General features: G+C 43.5%; 1 protein-coding gene across 13 annotated transcripts in view; it reads right to left on the bottom strand.

Annotated features, from left to right (window-relative positions):
* The window catches only part of LOC134927903 (cytochrome c oxidase subunit 4 isoform 1, mitochondrial-like), a 353718-nt gene that overhangs the window by 140469 nt on the left and 193604 nt on the right, over positions 1 to 19645 (bottom strand). For all 13 annotated transcript variants that reach the window (XM_063923002.1, XM_063923005.1, XM_063923004.1 and 10 more), the window contains one exon: positions 3328 to 3462. In XM_063923002.1, the coding sequence (XP_063779072.1) occupies positions 3328 to 3462 (135 nt within the window). The remainder of the gene's footprint in view (positions 1 to 3327; positions 3463 to 19645) is intronic.

The raw sequence follows: 19645 nt of genomic DNA, 5'->3' as shown, positions 1-19645 counted from the left end.
AAGATTTCTCTACGCCTTTTTTGGTAGTTCATGTTTCATTATTTGCCATGTACACCTGTTTATTTTTGTACATGTCATTCATATCTTATTCTGATTCCATCTGTGAAGTATTCTCCTTTTTACGGGAAAATTGATTGATATAATTTGTCATTTACTCACTGTGACTGTGTAATTATGAAAAAACACAATACAATAACATAAAATAAATTAATTAATTATTCTTTGTAGATATTCCGGTTTTGCAAAATACTGTAACTCTAAAAATTTTCTCAATAAATATTTTCTGCTATCACCATCCTGGGAATTATCCCACTGACAGGGCATCTGGTGTGCAAGGAAGTAATAACCTCCAATGACTTCCACATGAAACACAGTACATTGGGTCTGATTGTGACTCACACGTGCTGCCAATGTAGAATGCAGGGGAGCAATGTGTTTCTTCTTCACTTACATCTAAGTCGCATTATGCATGCGTCCTGATGGTTGATGACTATATTCAGGTGCACAGTCTCTGGAATGTATTACAAATGTATTGGGCATTTTTGAGTGGTGACTGGGAAGTGTCTGTTTAGACACTTTGGGTGGAATTCAAATGTTTGAAAAGTCGGTTGGGTGTCTGTTTTTTCCTGTCTATTAGATAGGAAAAAACAGACACCCAACTGACTTTTCAAACATTTGAATGAATGTTAGGGGAGTGTCACGGTGTGTTGCTAAAAGTGGTTGTATATAAAGATGCTTAATTGCTCACATTGGAGGCCAAACTCAGACGGCACTAAACATAGGGCTGGTGAAAGTTTTTAATAGTGCCACCAATGGTGCTTAATGATGCTGGAAGTGCGCTCCTCAGTCCTTGCTCACTTAGATGCACAGTTGTACACAAGGGAAGGACTCTGTAGCGGCATTAGCAGAAGGTCGCAGGTACAACTGCGGCAAAAGAAGATTACACCGGCACTGATGCTCCCGACTCAAAAGTAACCCATTTATCTCTTTTTCCGGAGTACACACTCGGTGGGTTTTCCAGTGTTTGCCACAATACCTGTGCTTTAAGACTAGTCTCATTAAAATTGTGTTTTTTAAACATGTTTTAAATAAATGTAATTCATTTTCTTTTATCCATGCACAAGCAAAATAAGCTCAAAGAAAAACACCATAGTGAGACAGAGGGAGAGAGAGAGAAAAGTACACAAGCAACATTAAAAAAGTAACACAACGTGGGAAGGGACTAACAGACTGCATGGTTCCTGCCTTATTCTGGCAGCCACATGATGTCAGTGGTCCCACCAGACCACAGGGAAATCTCTGGTGGAGTCAGTTACTGGCCTCTGTATACCTGAGTTGAAAAGGCTGATTCGGACGTAGAGGATGACTCCCCCTATGTGCATGTCTGAATATCTTAGTTTCTCGACAGACATTTTCTTATAGAATTGTGAATGCTATTATTTTCAGTATAATACAAATTTTTAGCATAGTACTTTCACAGTCAGTGGCATATTTATTAATGTTTGTGTTAATGTCACAAGACATGTTACCTTACTTCCCCAATTTTGGCGATGACGTATAATATTCTGTCAGACTCAGAATGTATCAACTGTCTACTGCAGGGATAAGCAGTATTGGCTTGTTTACTTGGCTACAAGGCACCAGGATGAACCCTAAATGTTTCATTTAATGCTTCATCTTACCAAAAGGTATTTAAATATAATAGTTTAATAAAAAATAAAGGGTATATATTGCAAAATAAAACTAAAACTCTAACAATAAGGGGACTACTATATTTTGCAGGGAGAAATGAAGTGAGTGGGGAGGGAGGACCGTGGAGGAGAGACAGAATAAGGATCAGAAAAGCTCTCTACCACTGCAGTATGTGAAAATACACTGATATGGGCACTGCTTCTGCCATCAGAAACAGAGGGACCACTGCAGACATCTCCTATACCACTGTTCTCATAATCAATTCAATAGCCCCCATACTGAAATATAACAGTCATTTTTAGATAACATTTTATGAGTACTGACAGAAATCATACTTTAATAAATAGGGCCCTATTTGTCTTAAAGGTATCATGTGATCACTGAATATAGATGAGTTTCCCAAGTGTGCCATCTGGTGTAATCCAACTCAGCTTCTGCCCCAACGACTCTGTTGTTTTGAATCTTTAATCCAGCTATGTGTTGTGAAAGTATGTCAGAATAGATTTAATTAAAAGAATATATCCACTATTTTCCTCCCTACTGTACATTAGGATAAGAATGACTTCAAATTAGTCAATTACAGGTGGCTACTTTTCTGTTATTTACTGCCCCTTACAACCTGTGGGATGCATAATACATGAGAAATCATGTTTTATGTATCTCACAGCTTGGCAGTGGGCACAGGGCCGTCTTTTCATATGGGCTCAATGGGCACTTGCCCAAGGGCCCCAGGAGTATAAGGGCCCTAGGCTGATATCTGAGGGTCCCCTTTTTCCAGGGGTACCAGATTTTTGAAAATCGGCCCTTGGGAACCAGAGCTATATGACTTCAAAGCAGTGGTCCCCATCCAAGACTGTCAATTGCACTTCCCAGACAGATATCTCAGGTTCTGTCTGACTTAGAGTTATTCTGAGGTTATACTCCAAAAGTGGGGACTCTCTCCTTTCGGTGTACACTGGCAGGTTTACTATGCCCAGAACCAGAGATATCAGCCTTCCAGCAGCTGGTTCCTGCTCCAGCTCCATACACCTTGTATGGAGTTTTATATAATCGTTGGTGGATTGCTTCGGCTCCTGTACTCTGACCCCCAAGTCCCCAGAACCTCCTGAAAGGTGGGACTCTCTAGTTGTTTGCTCATTAAAAGCTAAGAAAACTATTTCCAAGAACTGGAGATATTGCAGTCAAGCAAGCTGCCCTCCCACCGGAAAATGATGAAAATTAAGCGCACTCCACTATCCACCCCTCCCCTGAATATTAAACACCCCCTACCACCCTGAAAGTCATGTACCGGGGCCCCTTCTACAGATTAGTGTTTTTCCTCCTGCCCCATCTCCCACCATCTGTGCAGTAAAGAATCAGAAATTACTGCTCCAGGTCCTACATACTGAACAGAAGATAGAACATCCCCTACCACACGCGAGACATCAAAGCTGCCGCTAAAGCACTCCCACCCCTACCGCTGGAGGATGGGTAAGGGCCCCAGTGCATTGCTTTGCCCAGGAGCCTACACTGCCCTTAAGATGGCCCTGAGTGGGCATAAAAGAAAACAAATTCAGACGGTACAGAAACTCAGTGCTTAGATACTTGTTGTATTTCTCAAAATAACCATTAAGTAAAATATTAAACACAACTAACCGTATATACGTTGCCACAAGAAATATAGTCCAGTAAAGGCCACGAAGTAGCATACAACACCCACTATCGTTTTCCACTCTGACGGTGATCCTTGCTTCATTTCTGTATAAGACTTGTTAAAATGTAAACGATACACTAAAAAAAAAAAGAAGATATACACAACCATAAAGTTAGCATCAATTCTCCATAGAACATACAGTAATAATCTAAGAGTAGCTAATGGTAGCATCTTTTGAAGTCTGTATCACAATTTATTATTGCCAAAGAGGCATAAAGTATAGCGGACCCTAGGTGTTCATCAGCAATCCTTGCAAAAATGTTTGAGCCCCTTACAATGGCTAGATGGTATCAGGCGCAGAGGTCTGTACAGTTAGGATGGTAAGCCAAGCAGGCTGAGGGGAGCCAAAAGGAGACTACAAGAGTAACAAATCCAGCGAAGGAGTAACAGTCAGAAATAATCTAAACTCTGTAAATACAGCATAATATCAGAAAGATGTTGCATCACTAGGAACACTGAGAGGAACATCATTCTAGCATTGAACACTGTACAAAGCCAAGTGTTAAGTGTTCTCGTGATTCAAAATTCCAACCGTTCACATCGGTGGCCACATTACTGGAAGTTTACTATGGTACCGAAGAGTGACACGCAACTGTTGCTGTGAAGCTTAGTAGATTCAGTGGTGGATAAAATTTAGTGCTGATTGTGGGGTCCAGTAAGTGAATGTCAGGCACCAGCAGATGATATTCCCACCCCCTCAAAGAGGACACTAGAAAGCCGAAAAGCATCCTTTTTGAGAACTTTTTATACAAGATTAGACTACTCAAGTGTAAAGATCTGGGGCTTTGACCCAGGAGTGCTCCTCAGGAACATTACCCTTCCAATCTAGAAGAAACTGTATGGCAGACATGGAGATACGTGAATTGAATCGAAAGAGGGAATGTTTAAAGGGTGGTAAGGCAATAATGGTAGCCATATTGCACAAAGTAGAGTAAAAGTCACCTCATGGAAGTGATTGTTATGTGCAATCGGGATATGGTCAAGTTCCCGCCGGATGGAATCCCGGCGGTTGAAATACCGACACCGGGATCCCGACCGGCACAATCCCGACATATTCTCCCTCTGTGGGTGCCCACGACACCCAAAGAGGGAGAATAAAATAGTGTGCCAAGCGTAGCGAGGCACCGTGCCCGCAGCGTGGCGAGCGCAGCGAGCCGCAAGGGGCTGCGTTGCACTCGCCCCCCTGTCGGGATTGTGCCGGTCAGGATCCCGGTGTCGGTATTTCGATCACCGGGATCCCATCCGGCGGGATTTCGTACTGATCCCGTGCAATCATCTCCCAAGTCAACCCAATCATCTTGATTGGCTGATACCTCTCTGATACCTGTCTTGTGTTATATCTATACCTTGATATAAAGAGAAATTAGGTAATCTAAAGAAAACAGAATCTCCCTTGAGGCCAACTAATCCTTGAAATGATTTGACAATCCTTACCAAAAAAGTTTAACAAGGACTTTGTTATACTAATGAAGTTCTGGCACAAAAGTACGAGACTGCGTATTGGCCAACAATCTGTGAGCCCTTACGAAAGCAGAGGATGCCAAAAGCAGCTGAAGACACTGAACTAGGCTTATCAAATATTCTGTTAAATGTATCTAAGGCAACTGTGTAGTAACAGTATGCAAGAGAGGATCACTGTGCTCTCAGAGAGGAGAAGTGCAGATAAGGGCTTGGTCAGATAATAGGGATATTGTGTAAGTCCCATTAGCCTTCTGCAAGGGTGAATTTTCAGATGTAAATTCATATTGAATGGAAGTTGAACACTGATTCAATATGACTCTGCAATATTTGGACTCTCCATCATAATTAGGGTGATTAGGGATGTCAAGCTGAGGGAATGCTGAAGTGGCAGTGGGAGCCTTAAGTGGAACTGCAGGAGCTGTCTGAATACCCAAAGCAAGCTTGAGTGGGTCCTTATTAGGACTGAAACACTACAAACATTGGATCAACAGGTCTTGATTTGCCTAATGTTTGTGACTCTACTTACAAGATGCTTTAGAAGGTATCTGGGAACAGAATCCATTTTCGGAATGCGCTGTCACGATTCAAGGGAATCAGTGGATTCACTATCTCCAATCAGGTTTAGCACTGGCCAGTCAGAGCAGCATAATCTAACAGATCCCCAGTGTTTTTGGCCTATACCCTGTCCTTTGATGTGTCTAGCTGGTGTAAGGTAAGGAGGTCTATACAGTGGCATGGTAAGCCAAAAATTATGAGAGTTGAAGCCATGCCAAGGTCAAATCTAGAAATCACAGAGCAAAGTACTAAATTATGACAAAGAGCCAAGGTACAAGTTGTAGTCAGAAAATAAATCAGACAAATTAAGAAAGCTATAGCTAGACCAGAAAGATTACCTAACATTCTGTCACAAGAAAGTGCGCAGATAGTGTCCCTGATTCAAACTACTGACCCTGATTATCAGTGGTTACATGACTATAATTCTAGTAATGGGAAGTACAGTGCATTTACTGCTAGGCAGCGGAGCAGTGCACAAATATCCAGTTGTGAGGGTTGGATTTGGTAAGTTGAATATGGACGCCAGAACATGCTAGTACCTCCCTCTCTTAAGGGGCAACTTTGAACTTATTTGAAAAAGCAGATATAAGTGTAAATATGTACATTGTTGTTAGCCATTATATACATTGAGAACTATAAATGCCCATGCAGAGACATTTGTATGGCCAGTTTGTTCCTTATAGACTAAATTGGCCACAAATTGGGTTACGTGTCAAAAAATACAGTCAGATAGACTCTCTGTTGGATTTAAAGAAACACGTCTCCTTTTGTTGCACATACTGTACAGTATGGGTGACCAAATTAGACATAGATCTGGTGAGTGCGCTTTTCGGTCATACATGAAGATCTGCCCCTGTTTGAGTATAATAGCTCTATAAATGCTTTTATGTATTTCCAGCAATTGTAGTTAAGTGTTAAATTATCTGGTGTTATTAACTGAAATAAACATTTATATAATAAGGAGATTCATTACTTGCTATCCTCAGGTGAGCTTTAGAGAAAAAAGTTAGAGATGAACTAAACCATGGAGAGAGATAAAGTGGAGAGAGATAAACTACAAACCAATCAGTTCCTGTCATTTTTCAATCACAGCCTGTAACGTGGCAGTTTGGAGATGATTGGCTGGTACTTTATTTCTATCTGCTTTTTCCGTCTCCAAGGCTTAGTACATCTCCCCTCAAGGAAGAGATTTTTCAAATCTTACAGAGACAACATGGAGAAGTCCAGCCTATAAAATCACAGTTAGAAGCTAACTTATTGGTATGCGCAACTTCTCAAGTTTATATTTTCCCATGATTTGATCCCCCTTAAACTGAAAAATATATGAAGCTGTGCTTAGCAGTCATGTATTCCAGAATATATGGTGTTCAGATTCTCATCTAATAACCTTGATTTTATCTAAAGCATTACATACTCCAATTAGCACTGTAACATGGCAATTTTCAGCCCTCTGCTGACCCCGCCCTCCAAATGTGTGATACTATGGCATCACACTGCGGGGGCTGGGCCACCTATACCAAGAAGAAGAGCACTAGTGTCTGGGTCTTCCTAATAACGCTTTGTGCAGCTCTAGAGGCTGGAGGAAGAGAGATGCAGATGCACACTCTTAGCACTACCAACACTGATAATAAAAATTATTTAAATAAATCCTCACAATAAACATGGAGTATAATTGAAGTTCTTAGCACACATTTGCGTAAATATGTGGGCCCATGTACCGTGGCCAGGTGACTTCATCACATGGGTCCCTAATATTCCTAATACTATCACATTCTATAAATTTATTCAGGACTTACCTCTAAATAGGTGTGATCTGAAATGCAGGAACCTAGCTCATTAAAACACCTGAGGGAAAATGGGAGGGGTGCCAATCCAGAGGAAGGAAGTCTTGCCTTCCAGTGTACAATATATACACAAATATAGTGGAAAAAGGGGGGACCTGGATTGTACATCCTATTAATAAAGATATCAAGAGGTGCTATCATGCTGATAGTATTAGGAATGTTAGGGACCCATGTGATGAAGTCACCTGGCCACAGTACATGTGCCCGCATATTTGCGCAAATGTGTGCTAAGAACTTCAATTATACTCCATGTTAATCGTGAGGGTTTATTTAAATTATTTTTACTATCAATGTTTTTAGTGCTAAGAGTGTGCATCTGCATCTCTCTTCCTCCAGCATAGTATTAGAAGCCTCAGCATGATAGCGCCTCTTGATATCTTTAGTAATAGGATGTGCAATTTTCCCCCCACTATATTTGTGTATATATTGTACACTGGAAAGCAAGGCTTCCTTCCATTCATCCTCAGGTGTTTTAATTAGCTGGGTTCCTGCATTTCAGATCACACATTGATAAGGCCCTATTTAGAGGTAAGTCCCAGGGACGTGCAGTCAGGGGAGGCAGGAGACACAGTGCCTCCCCTGTCATAATCATTAAAATAATACAAAGAAAATACTTATGACACATATTCTGTGTCATAAGTATATGCATTAGGCTTTATATTATTTTAATGATTCTTAGTGTCTAAAATATTTGTTTTAAATGAGTTTAGGAGGCACCGCTGTTGGTGCCTCTCACTTTCAGTGCAAAGGGCAGGAAGCGTGGAGGCGGGACCAAGAATTGGGCAATAAAAGCTCATTAAAAAATGCAGCTGAAGTGGCACTTAGTGGAAGTGCCTCTTTGACAGGGGATTGGCAAGGGCGTGCTTTCAACCCATAGCACGCCCCTATCGCTAAGACTGATCAGCAGCAGCAGCAGCAGCAGTGGAGCAGGAAGCTGCCGGCTGCCCCTGTCAGCCCGGAATCATCAGAGAGGGAAGGGAGCTGAGATTCCTGGAGCCCAAGTCTCTGTCCCGCCACTGCAAAGAGTGTGAGCCGCGCCTTACCTTGTCCCGCTGTCGTCGTCCCTGAGTCCCGCCGCCGCCATCCCTACTCAGCCCCTGAGACCAGCTTCATGCTGCCGCCGGCTGTCTGCTGCTCCATGGGGCTCCGGAGCGTCGCCACAGCTGCCAGCACACAGACCCGAGGAGAGTGTCTGTGTCCTGTGGATGGTGGATCGTGGCCCCCCCAAGGCGAGTACCAACAACACAAACACACACACACACACACAAACACTGGAGTCTTCTGTTGTAATGTGTAAAAAAAAGAAAAAAGGGGGACACTGTCTGCTGTAATGTGTAATAAAGGGGGACGCTGTCTGCCGTTAAGTGTGTACAAAAAGGGGACGCTGTCTGCTGTAATGTGTAAAAAAGGGGGACTCTGTCTGCTGTAATGTGTAAAAAAGGGGGACGCTGTCTGCCGTAATGTGTAAAAAAGGGGGACGCTGTCTGCCGTAATGTGTAAAAAAGGCGGACTGTCTGCCGTAATGTGTAAAAAAGGGGGACTGTTTGCCGTAATGTGTAAAAAAGAGGGACTGTCTGCCGTAATGTGTAAAAAGGGGGACTGTCTGCCATAATGTGTAAAAAGGGGACGCTGTCTGCTGTAATGTGTAATAAAGGGGGACGCTGTCTGCCGTTAAGTGTGTACAAAAAGGGGACGCTGTCTGCTGTAATGTGTAAAAAAGGGGGACTCTGTCTGCTGTAATGTGTAAAAAAGGGGGATGCTGTCTGCCGTAATGTGTAAAAAAGGGGGACGCTGTCTGCCGTAATGTGTAAAAAAGGCGGACTGTCTGCCGTAATGTGTAAAAAAGGGGGACTGTTTGCCGTAATGTGTAAAAAAGAGGGACTGTCTGCCGTAATGTGTAAAAAGGGGGACTGTCTGCCATAATGTGTAAAAAGGGGACGCTGTCTGCCGTAATGTGTAAAAAGGGGGCGCTGTCTGCCGTAATGTGTACAAAAGGGGACGCTGTCTGCCGTAATGTGTAAAAAGGGGACGCTGTCTGCCATAATGTGTAAAAAAGGCGGACTGTCTGCCGTAATGTGTAAAAAGGGGACGCTGTCTGCTGTAATGTGTAAAAAGGGGGTGCTGTCTGCCGTATTGTGTAAAAAAGAGGACTGTCTGCCATAATGTGTAAAAAGGGGATGCTGTCTGCCGTAATGTGTAAAAAAGGGGATGCTGTCTGACATAATGTGTAAAAAGGGGATGCTGTCTGCGTAATGTGTAAAAAGGGTATGCTGTCTGCTGTAATGTGTAAAAAGGGGATGCTGTCTGCCGTAATGTGTAAAAGGGGGACACTGTCTGCCGTAATGTGTAAAAAGGGGGACTGTCTCCTGTAATGTGTAAAAAGGGGTACCTAACTGTGATCCCAATGCCCCAACTATTTCAACTCAAGGGCTACCTAAAACACATATTTGCAAAAAATAAATAAATGTTTAAATAAAAAAATAGAAGTAGGCAGGCACTGTCAGCCTACTTCTATGACATCACAAGTGGCGGTAAGGTTCATCGCTGGACTTTGTGGATCATAATGGCTGCAGTTCCTCACCAGCCAATGACCTCGCCACACGCCGCTGGTAAGTCCTGAAAACATTTATAGAATGTGATAGTATTAGGAATGTTAGGGACCCATGGGAAGAAGTCACCTGGCCGTGGTACATGGGCCCGCATATTTGCGCAAATGAGTGCTAAGAACTTCAATTATACTCCAAGTTAATTGTGAGGGTTTAGTTAAATTATTTTTACTATCAGTGTTCTTAGTGCTAAGAGTGTGCATCTGCATCTCTCTTCCTCCAGCATAGTATTAGAAGCCTCAGCATGACAGCACCTCTTGATATCTTTAGTAATAGGATGTGCAATCCAGGTCCCCCCCTTTTTCCGCAGCTCTAGAGGCTGCAGGGAGTGCTGGTTGCTTCGGACATTCTGCAGTCGCTTTACTACAGTAGCTGCAGGGTACTGTTTGGGCACCCTACAAACCCAAATGTACTGTAGGTGCTATAAGGGAGCAATGGTGACACCCCAGTGACACCCCGAGAGTCACATTTTCATTATTACATTAAAATATTAGATATAATAACATTTACCAGACACCTAAAATGAACAATTTATTCCCCAAACACCTTGAATATTAATTGCTGGAGATAGTAGGTAATTACCTTTTTCTACCAAACAACTTAAACCATACTTGCAAAATTTTTATGTTTCTAGAGCAGAGGTCCAGGTGGCAGTGCGGAGGTGAGTGATGCCACAATCACATTAATGTGCTCCGTTCCTGCCGCTCAGTGCTGTGATTTGTGCCATTTCATTGCCCAGAAGAGGGCCAGGATGACGCAATTCACTGCAAATCTTGTCATCAAGCCTCTGGACTAAGCAGGATCTGGGCGACTGGTCTGTTCTGCTGGGAGCCGGGGAAAGCTACCCAGCATTAGAGAGTTTCCCAGACATTCCGGGAGAGTAGGCAAGAATGTCTTAAATGGAGTAAAAAACAAACAAAAAAAAAACATCTTTAGAAAATGTTGGTACCATACTGTACAGGTGCATGTTTAAAGAATGGAAATTCCCAATTAACTACAAATGCTGCAGCGTTTCTATTTGCAGATTTCTCAGCGTGGAAAACAGACGCTCCCTTAGGCCCTTGGAAATCTCTATTGACAGTCATGGCTACTGTAGCTAAAAGCTAAGTTTAATAAATTGTATGCATGGTTTGAGGAGACTAATTTAATCCCTGCAGCGAAAGTATGTGATCCCCTGTTAGATAGCCCTTTGAAGTTATCTGAATCTGAAGCTGGGCTTTGCCTACATAGAACCAATGCTAGGAAGGCCCCAGGTCCAGACTATATTTTGGGTAGAGTCTTAAACGTATGTGCTGATCAGTTGGCAGGTATTTTTACTAAGATTTTTAACTTTTCATTAGCTCAGTGTATCGTTCCACGATGTTTTATATACACTACAATTGTTCTTGTCCCCATAGCTGTAGTAGTAACCGATCTAAACGATTACTGCCCCATTGCTCTAACATCATGAAGTGCTTTGAGAGATTGGTTTTGGAATACCTTAGAGGTGGCATATCGGTGGGTTTTCCACCAGTTTGCCTATAGGTCAAACAGATCCACTGAGGATGCTGCTCTTACGATTCTCCTTAAGGTTCTTTGTCAACTAGAGAATAATCATATGCAAAATTGCTGTGTGTAGATTATGGTTTCACTTTTTTAACACTGTTGTGCCAGTGGTGCTAATTGTTACACTTTGAGAGATTGGTTATAATGTGCCCATGTGTAATCGGTTGTTAGATTTTCTGACTGACTGTCATCAGTCAGTCAGGAATGTGTACTACACTCTCATCTGAACTAATATTAAACACAGGTGTCCCTCAAGCCCCTTTCAGATTGCAATGCCGGGTCCCACCCAGGAATTGGAAATGGGTCCTTCCTGGGTGGGATCCGGCATTTGACCCTACACGCTGCCATCCCGACTGCTATCCGGGAACGGGGACTGCGGCATCATTGGGGGCAGGTGTGGAAGCTAGCTGGAGATGAGCTCATCTCCGCGCCGCCTCTCCCTATGTACAGTAGTGAACGGGTCCCGGGTTCCATCGACCTGGCAAGCCGTTCACACTGCCACTGATCCGGTATTCATCCCGGGAATAACCCTGCTTATATCCCGGGTTGAATTACTGGGTCAAGCGACACAGGTTTTCTAAAGGGACCCTTTCACACCGCACAGTGACCCGTGTCGACCCGGCAATATACCGGGTCAATACCGGGTTATATGTGTGATGTGAAAGGGGTATTAATGGTGTGTTTTGAGCCCCTTTTTATATTCATTATATACTTCTGATTATACTTCAAATATAGAGTCCAATTTTTGTCAAATTTGTGGCCGAAACTACACTAGTGGGCTTGATTAGTAAGGGTGAGAAGGACAGTTATAGGGAAGAGGTGAAGCAACTTGTTAAGTGGGGGAGAATAATGATTTGTTCTTAAATAGTAAAAAGACTAAGGAGGTGGGAATAGATTTTAGGAGATCTAGGTAAACCACCCCACAGCCGTTGTTTTTGAATGGCGAGGAGGTAGACATGGTCAGTGGTATTACGTTCTTAGGAATTCATTTTACGGAGAACTTATCGTGGTCTTCTCACATTTCTGCTGTGGTTGGGAAGGCTTAGCAACGCCTTTTCGTCTTACGAAGACTTTGAGTAGCAGGTTTACCGGAGCCCACGCTTGTGAACTTCTACTGCTGCGTAACTGAGAGTCTTTTGACTAATGCCATTACGGTGTGGTATGGAAATTCCACGTATTCTGACCACGGCTCTTTAGATAGAGTAGTGAAAGCTGCTGAGAGAATTATTGGCCAATCCCTGCCTAAGATGGAGGATATTTTTGTTAGAAGTAGTATAGCAAAGTGTAATAAAATCTTCCCTGATCCTAGTCATCCTAGCTACTCGTTCTTCTCCTTGTTGTCTTTCAAAAGATGTTAATGCCGCACCAGTAGATTGCGGAACAGCTTCTTTCCTTCTGTAAATGTTAGATTACATTTTTAACGTTGCTGTATTATAAATATTACCGGAGCCATGAGTGTATTGCTTGTAATTTCACTTATGAAATTTTTAATGTTGCAGTTACAATAAACTATTTGAATTGAATTGAACTGAATTGATAAACACCTGATACTTCAATACCGGATCTCAAGACCCTCCTCCACTCTACATGAATTGCAACTTGCAGTATTAGATGTAAATGAATGGGCACCTCTAATGTAGAAAAATTAGTTCTTAATTTTTCTAAAAAATGGGGGGGGGGGGGCTTACATCGAAGGCCAGTGCTATTTTTCAGCAGGAACCAGCAGGAACTGAGTTCCCGAACCTCTCATTAAATATAACATCATCTGGAACTGGGTTCCTGAACCTGTCCTGGGCCAAAATGTATTTTCCATAAGATAAGTTTTATTTGAAAGTCCATTTTCTTTTCTATAAACTATCTATTTATCTATAGTTTTAGTTTAAAGTCCATTTTGAATGCCTTCTTTTCTAAAATTTATCATCTGTCTAGCTAGAACTTTTTTAATAGCTCTGCCCCCAGACCCAATGTTTCTAAACCTTTTTTTTTTTTAAACAGTACCGGTGTAACTGGCATTGCTGAGGGCATTGTGTATCTGGCACTGCTGGGGGCATTGTGTATTTGCCACTACTGGGGGGCATTGTCTAACTGGCACTACTGGGGACATTGTGTATCTTGAACTGCTGGGGCATTGTGTGTATATATGGCAGTACTCGGGGCATTATGTGTTTACAAAAAAGTTTATTTTCCAATGGATGCCCCACCCCTTTGGTAGCTCTACCCACCTCATCACTCACCTCTGCTAAGCCCACAATTCCTGAACCTATTTTCCTACAAAAATAGCACTGTAGAAGGCCTACCCATCCAAACTCAAGAGAAAATATGGATGGCTTTTAAACATACCAACATTAATTTACTTCTCAATGTACCACCCATTGTCATTGCCATCTTACCCTTTATCTGCTTAAACTGCAGGGGATTTTTATGATTCCTGGAAATAATTGTTTAATCTGCTTCTTTATACTTGTACTCCCCTTTCACTCACGACATGAGTTCTTCAAACTTTATACAATGTACACAGTGGCGTAACTAGGGGTCCGCAGCCACTGCGGTCGCTTGGGGGAGCACAGGGCTGTGGGGCGCCCTAGTCGCCACTGATCTCTGCTGTGAAGGAGGGACACGGAGGGCACAGCGCGCCTCTCCTGTGTCCCTCCTGCGTCTCCGGCGTGTCTATTAAATGAAGTGCCCGTTCGTGAGCTCTGATTGGCTCACGAACCGGCACTTCATTTAACAGACACCCCGCAGACGCAGGAGGTACACAGGAGAGGCGCGCGCTGTGCCCTCTGTGTCTCTCCTTCACAAAACAGCGGGGGAGCGGGGTGAGTTGTACCTGGCACTGGGGGAGCATATTTGGCACTGGGGGACAGGGGAGCATATTTGGCACTTGGGGGGGGGGGCATATGTGGCACTGATGGGGCATATGTGGCACTGGGGAGCATATTAGGCACGGGGGGCATATTTGGCATTGGGGGCATGTGTGTACCTGGCACTGTGGGGGAATAACTGGCACTGGGAGCATATGTGGCACTGGGAGCACAGCCCTAGCAACAAGCATTACCCCCTAGCAACGAGCATGACACCCAGTGCATGAAACCCCTGGCAACGAGCGTGACACCCAGTGCATGAAACCCCTGGCAACGAGCATGACACACTGAGCATGAAAACCCCTGGCACCGTGCATGGAACCAAGAGCATGAAACCCCTGGCAACGAGCAGGTAATTTAAAAGTAATTAGAAGCCTTACTGTAGGACTTAAGGTGTAATGGGCATTGCGGTGTGTGGCATAATGTATCACGGACATTGTGGTGTGTGTCAATGTGTCACAGGCATTACGGGGTGTGGTATACTATATCACGGGCATTGTGGTATGTGGTATAATGTCTCAGGGGCATTGCAGTGTGGCATAATGTATAACGGGCATTGCGTGTGTGGCATAGGGTATAACGGGCATTGCGGTATTTGTCAGAGGCATTACGGTGTGTGGCATACTATATCACGGGCATTGTGGTATGTGGTATAATGTCTCAGGGGCATTGCAGTGTGGCATAATGTATTACGGGCATTGCGGTGTGTGGCATAGGGTATAACGGGATTGTGGCATGTGTCATAGGCATTACAGTGTGTGTCAGACTATATCACGTGATCGTGGTATGTGGTATAATGTCTCAGGGGCATTGCAGTGTGGCATAATGTATAACGGGCATTGCGGTGTGTGTCATAATGTGTCACAGGCATTGTATGTGCTATAATGTATCAGGTGCATTGCAGTGTGTAGCATAATGTATAACGGGCATTGCGATTCCTGTCATAATGTGTCATAGGCATTACGGTGTGTGGCATACTATATCACGGGCATTGTGGAATGTGGTATAATGTCTCAGGGGCATTGCAGTGTGGCATAATGTATAACGGGCATTGCGGTGTGTGGCATAGGTTACAAGTCTTAATGGGCATTGTGGTATGTGTCACAGGCATTACAGTGTGTGTCATACTATATCACGTGATCGTGGTATGTGGTATAATGTCTCAGGGGCATTGCAGTGTGGCATAATGTATAACGGGCATTGCGGTGTGTGTCATAATGTGTCACAGGCATTGTATGTGCTATAATGTATCAGGGGCATTGTGGTATGTGGTATAGTGTCTTAGGGGCATTGCAGTGTGGCATAATGTATAACGGGCATTGCGGTGTGTGTCATAATGTGTCACAGGCATTGTATGTGCTATAATGTATCAGGGGCATTGCAGTGTGTAGCATAATGTATAACGGGCATTGCGATTCCTGTCATAATGTGTCACAAGCATTACGGTGTGTGGCATAATGTGTCGGGGGCATTATGGTGTGTGCATATTGTGTCGTTCATTATTGTGTAAGGCATAATGTCTAAGGGCCATTGCAGTATGTGGCATAATGTATACTGGGCATTACTATAAGGAGGAAAAATGACAAATAATGTAAGCGGCATGAATCAGGATTATCTTCTTTCCTGTGGTGGCCAAAGTCTGGGCGTGCAGGTTGCAAAACTGGGCTATAAGGTAATCTTTTCCTGCAATGCCACGCCCCTTTATGCAAAGCCATGCCCATTTCAACAAAGCCTGTCAAAGTCAGAAAAATATCATGCTACACGTTGCCATATATTCCCCATGCGCTTGCCCGCTGCACATGCACTTTCTCTGGCGTGCGTGCACATATTCGCACTTGCGTGACGGCGCCTCTACGAGTCCGTGTGCGTCTGGCGAGCGACTCAATCGTTACATAATAAATCCAAATAGTGCGTTTTATAGATAATGTTCCCCTTAATAATAACTGTGAGTTTGTTTAATGTAGTTGGTCCCTGGACAAAGGAATTCCTCTTTTCATGGTACGAAGGGCCAGACAGGGTTTGAGCAGTTGTGCTTGGTACCTAACCGAAGAGTATTTTAATAGCAACAATCCGGTGCTGGTTAGGTAAAGATTAATCGCTCCGGCGTATAGTTATGGCCATTAGTAGTTTCTGGACATTTATTTATTGTCCATGTGTTGGAAATCCTGAGTTTCCCTCCCACCTGAGCAATTTGATATAGTCACAGCCCACCTGTTCAAACTAACCAATGACCTTTTGTTATGATGCGAGGAGACATTCCTGTGTCCAATGAACAATGAGATTATAGGTCCCTTTGTAGTGTACTGTATGTAGTGTATATAAGACCAAGCCAGCCTGAAGCAGCTCTCTCACTCCACAAACGGTTTTCATCTTGACTAACTTGGAGCTGGTACCAGAAAGCTGCGCAGCGATCATTCCCAGTGTGTGTAAGTAATTCTCTGTAACCAAGTTGTTCCCTGTTTGTATTGGCCATACTCTCTCTCTTTCACTCTGTTATAGTATAAGATTGTGACGCTATTGTATATTTCTGTCTAGATATTCTGTTAGAATTATATGTTAGTCTGTAGTGTATGACTTGTAAACTGTGTACCCCTTTTGATATATCTAAAAGCTCGTTAGTAAAGGTTTTGGAACCTCAGCAGGGTGTCTGTGTCTCTCTAGCTAGTACAAAGGGTTTCTGAGTATCTCAATTGCTCAAACAGCTTGCATACTCACAAAGGTTCAGTGTTAAATGCATTATAGTACCATGGTATTAAGGTTTACAGTGTAAGCATATTCTGTGTTTAAAGTTTATAAAGGTTACTGTCTGTGTGTATGCTCGCTGTGGGTATTCCGTACACCCAGCACAGCATGTGTACTTAATTTGCGTACCACGTGCGAGGTCTTCATACGCAAATAGCGTACGGAGTGCGTAGCATGTGCACGTGGTTTAGCAGCCATTACGGCTACACGGTATTAGTATATAGCTTATGTTAAAAGGTAGATATTTGACTCTATCAATTGGGGGCTCAAAGTCCGGTCCATCTCATATCCTCAGTCAGGCGAAAATGCGCAGACTATATCGATCAGCAAAGGGAGGAAATGTAGTATCTTGTAGTGCTGATCAGATGAGAGTCTGCGTCTGATTCTTTTGGTCTGTAGGGATGCTGGTGGAATCCGAAGAAGGTAGGAACATTAAGCTATTGTCTTTGTAAATCTGTTTTTTTATTGCTATTTGGTGCCAACTGCACACGCAGATTGGATGGCTTGTCTGTTTAAATAGGTTTAAAAGTATTTTTAATCGCTCTGCATAGCGTGATAGTTTTACCCAGGCTTAAAAAAAAATAACTTAAGGGGCTGGCATGATGATTTTCTTTGTAACAAAAGGAGCCGCATGGTCTGTCCCCCATTTTGTGTAACCCTCATGGAGGTGGAAGGGGGAGGAGCAGCGGCCATTTTGGGAAGGTCAAAAAAAATTATTTTTTTTCCTAAGTGGCTGATTTTCAGTTGACTCAGGAAATAATCAGCCATCCATTGTCAAAAAGAAATCATCATTTAATGAGTTTTTTAATGCATTTATTTAATCCATATCATAGTCAATCATAAGTGGTTCAGATAGAGTTTAATAAAAGTTAATAATAAATTAAATATTTGATTTAAGAAATACACAAATAAAACAAAGTAGTAGTTTTTTTTTTGTCACTGTCTCCTTTACAGAGTTAGTTAAAAAGCACATTCATATGCAAATTAGAAGCACTGAATAAGGTCTCACATAAGTAATAGTGATTAGTACATATATGTAATATCTATATGCGTGTGCTTACATCAATGTATGTTATTAGATTAATTTAGAATTGCATTTTCATTTGTGTATTTTCACATTTTCACTCTCCTGGTTGCCATTTCATAATTGATAAACGTGCTGAGAAAGATTTGTTGCTATTGGTAGATAAAAAGTAAAAATAATACGTTAAGGAGTAATTTGTAAAACACGCACACGACTTTGCCTAAAGATACAAGGAAAGATCTGTGTGGTGCTTGGTAGATGATTACAGTTAAAGATCATTTACATTGATATAAACGTGTTAGTTGTATTTCTGTGGATATACCTGGCTTGCGTATACTTGTCCCTAACAAAGGGTGGGACTAGCGTACGTGACGCAAGGGTCGACGCAACGGAGCGTACGGATACGCCCACCGAAACTCAAATCGCACAATAGCATTGTTTTAGTGGGGGCGGTATAGTACAGCCACGCGATAATAGCACAAATTGATTTCAGTTTCCAAAATTTAGTTTAAATACCTTACTTTACTGTAATGCCTCAGGGGAGAGCTATCAGATTACGGGAAATGATTTTTCTGATCAGAAAACTATAGAATGATAGTGGGTTGAAAACGGCAGGGCCGTAACTACGTGTGTGCCAAGGGGGCTTGGCACACAGCGCAGTTGCCCTGGGGGCGCACGGCCAGCGGCATGTAATGAGTCAAATTGACTCATTACATGCCGCCTCTGAACTGCCCCGTGCGCCGCGCTGGAGGAGAGAAGACAGGAGCGCCGGGCAGCGGAGGAGGAGGGAGGGGGAGCAGAGAGCCGCAGCAGCGCTATTTGATTGGTAGTAAGCGCTGCTGCAGCATCCCCTCTCCTTCTGTATTGGCTGCCTGGCGCTGCTGTGGATGCATCCCAGCATCCACAGCAGCGCCGGGCAGCCAATACAGAAGGAGAGGGGGATGCTGCAGCAGCGCTTACTACCAATCAAATAGCGCTGCTGCGGCTCTCTGCTCCCGCTCCCTCCTCCTCCTTCTCAACTGACTTCACACTGCACCGAGAGGGAGATGCACGAGGAGCCTGTCAGCGGGGAGAAGGTAAGTATATCCCCCCCCCCTCTCTCTCTCTCTCTCTCTCTCTCTCCTGCAATGTTTAAAAAGGGGTCCCATCTGCTGCAATGTGTAAAAAGGGGTCCCATCTGCTGCAATGTGTAAAAAGGGGTCCCGTCTGCCGCAATGTGTAAAAAGGGGGACTGGCTGCCGCAATGCGTAAAAAGGGGTCCCGGCTGCCGCAATGCGTAAAAAGGGGTCCCATCTGCCGCAATGCGTAAAAAGGGGTCCCATCTGCCGCAATGTGTAAAAAGGGGTCCCGTCTGCCGCAATGTGTAAAAAGGGGGACTGGCTGCCGCAATGCGTAAAAAGGGGTCCCGGCTGCCGCAATGCGTAAAAAGGGGTCCCATCTGCCGCAATGCGTAAAAAGGGGTCCCATCTGCCGCAATGTGTAAAAAGGGGTCCCGTCTGCCGCAATGTGTAAAAAGGGGGACTGGCTGCCGCAATGCGTAAAAAGGGGTCCCGGCTGCCGCAATGCGTAAAAAGGGGTCCCATCTGCCGCAATGCGTAAAAAGGGGTCCCATCTGCCGCAAT

The sequence above is a fragment of the Pseudophryne corroboree genome, chromosome 5, assembly GCF_028390025.1.
Source record: "Pseudophryne corroboree isolate aPseCor3 chromosome 5, aPseCor3.hap2, whole genome shotgun sequence".
In the NCBI taxonomy this organism is placed as follows: Eukaryota; Metazoa; Chordata; class Amphibia; order Anura; family Myobatrachidae; genus Pseudophryne; species Pseudophryne corroboree.
Note: the sequence above shows the minus strand (reverse complement) of the source record. Positions and strands in the feature narration are given on the sequence as shown.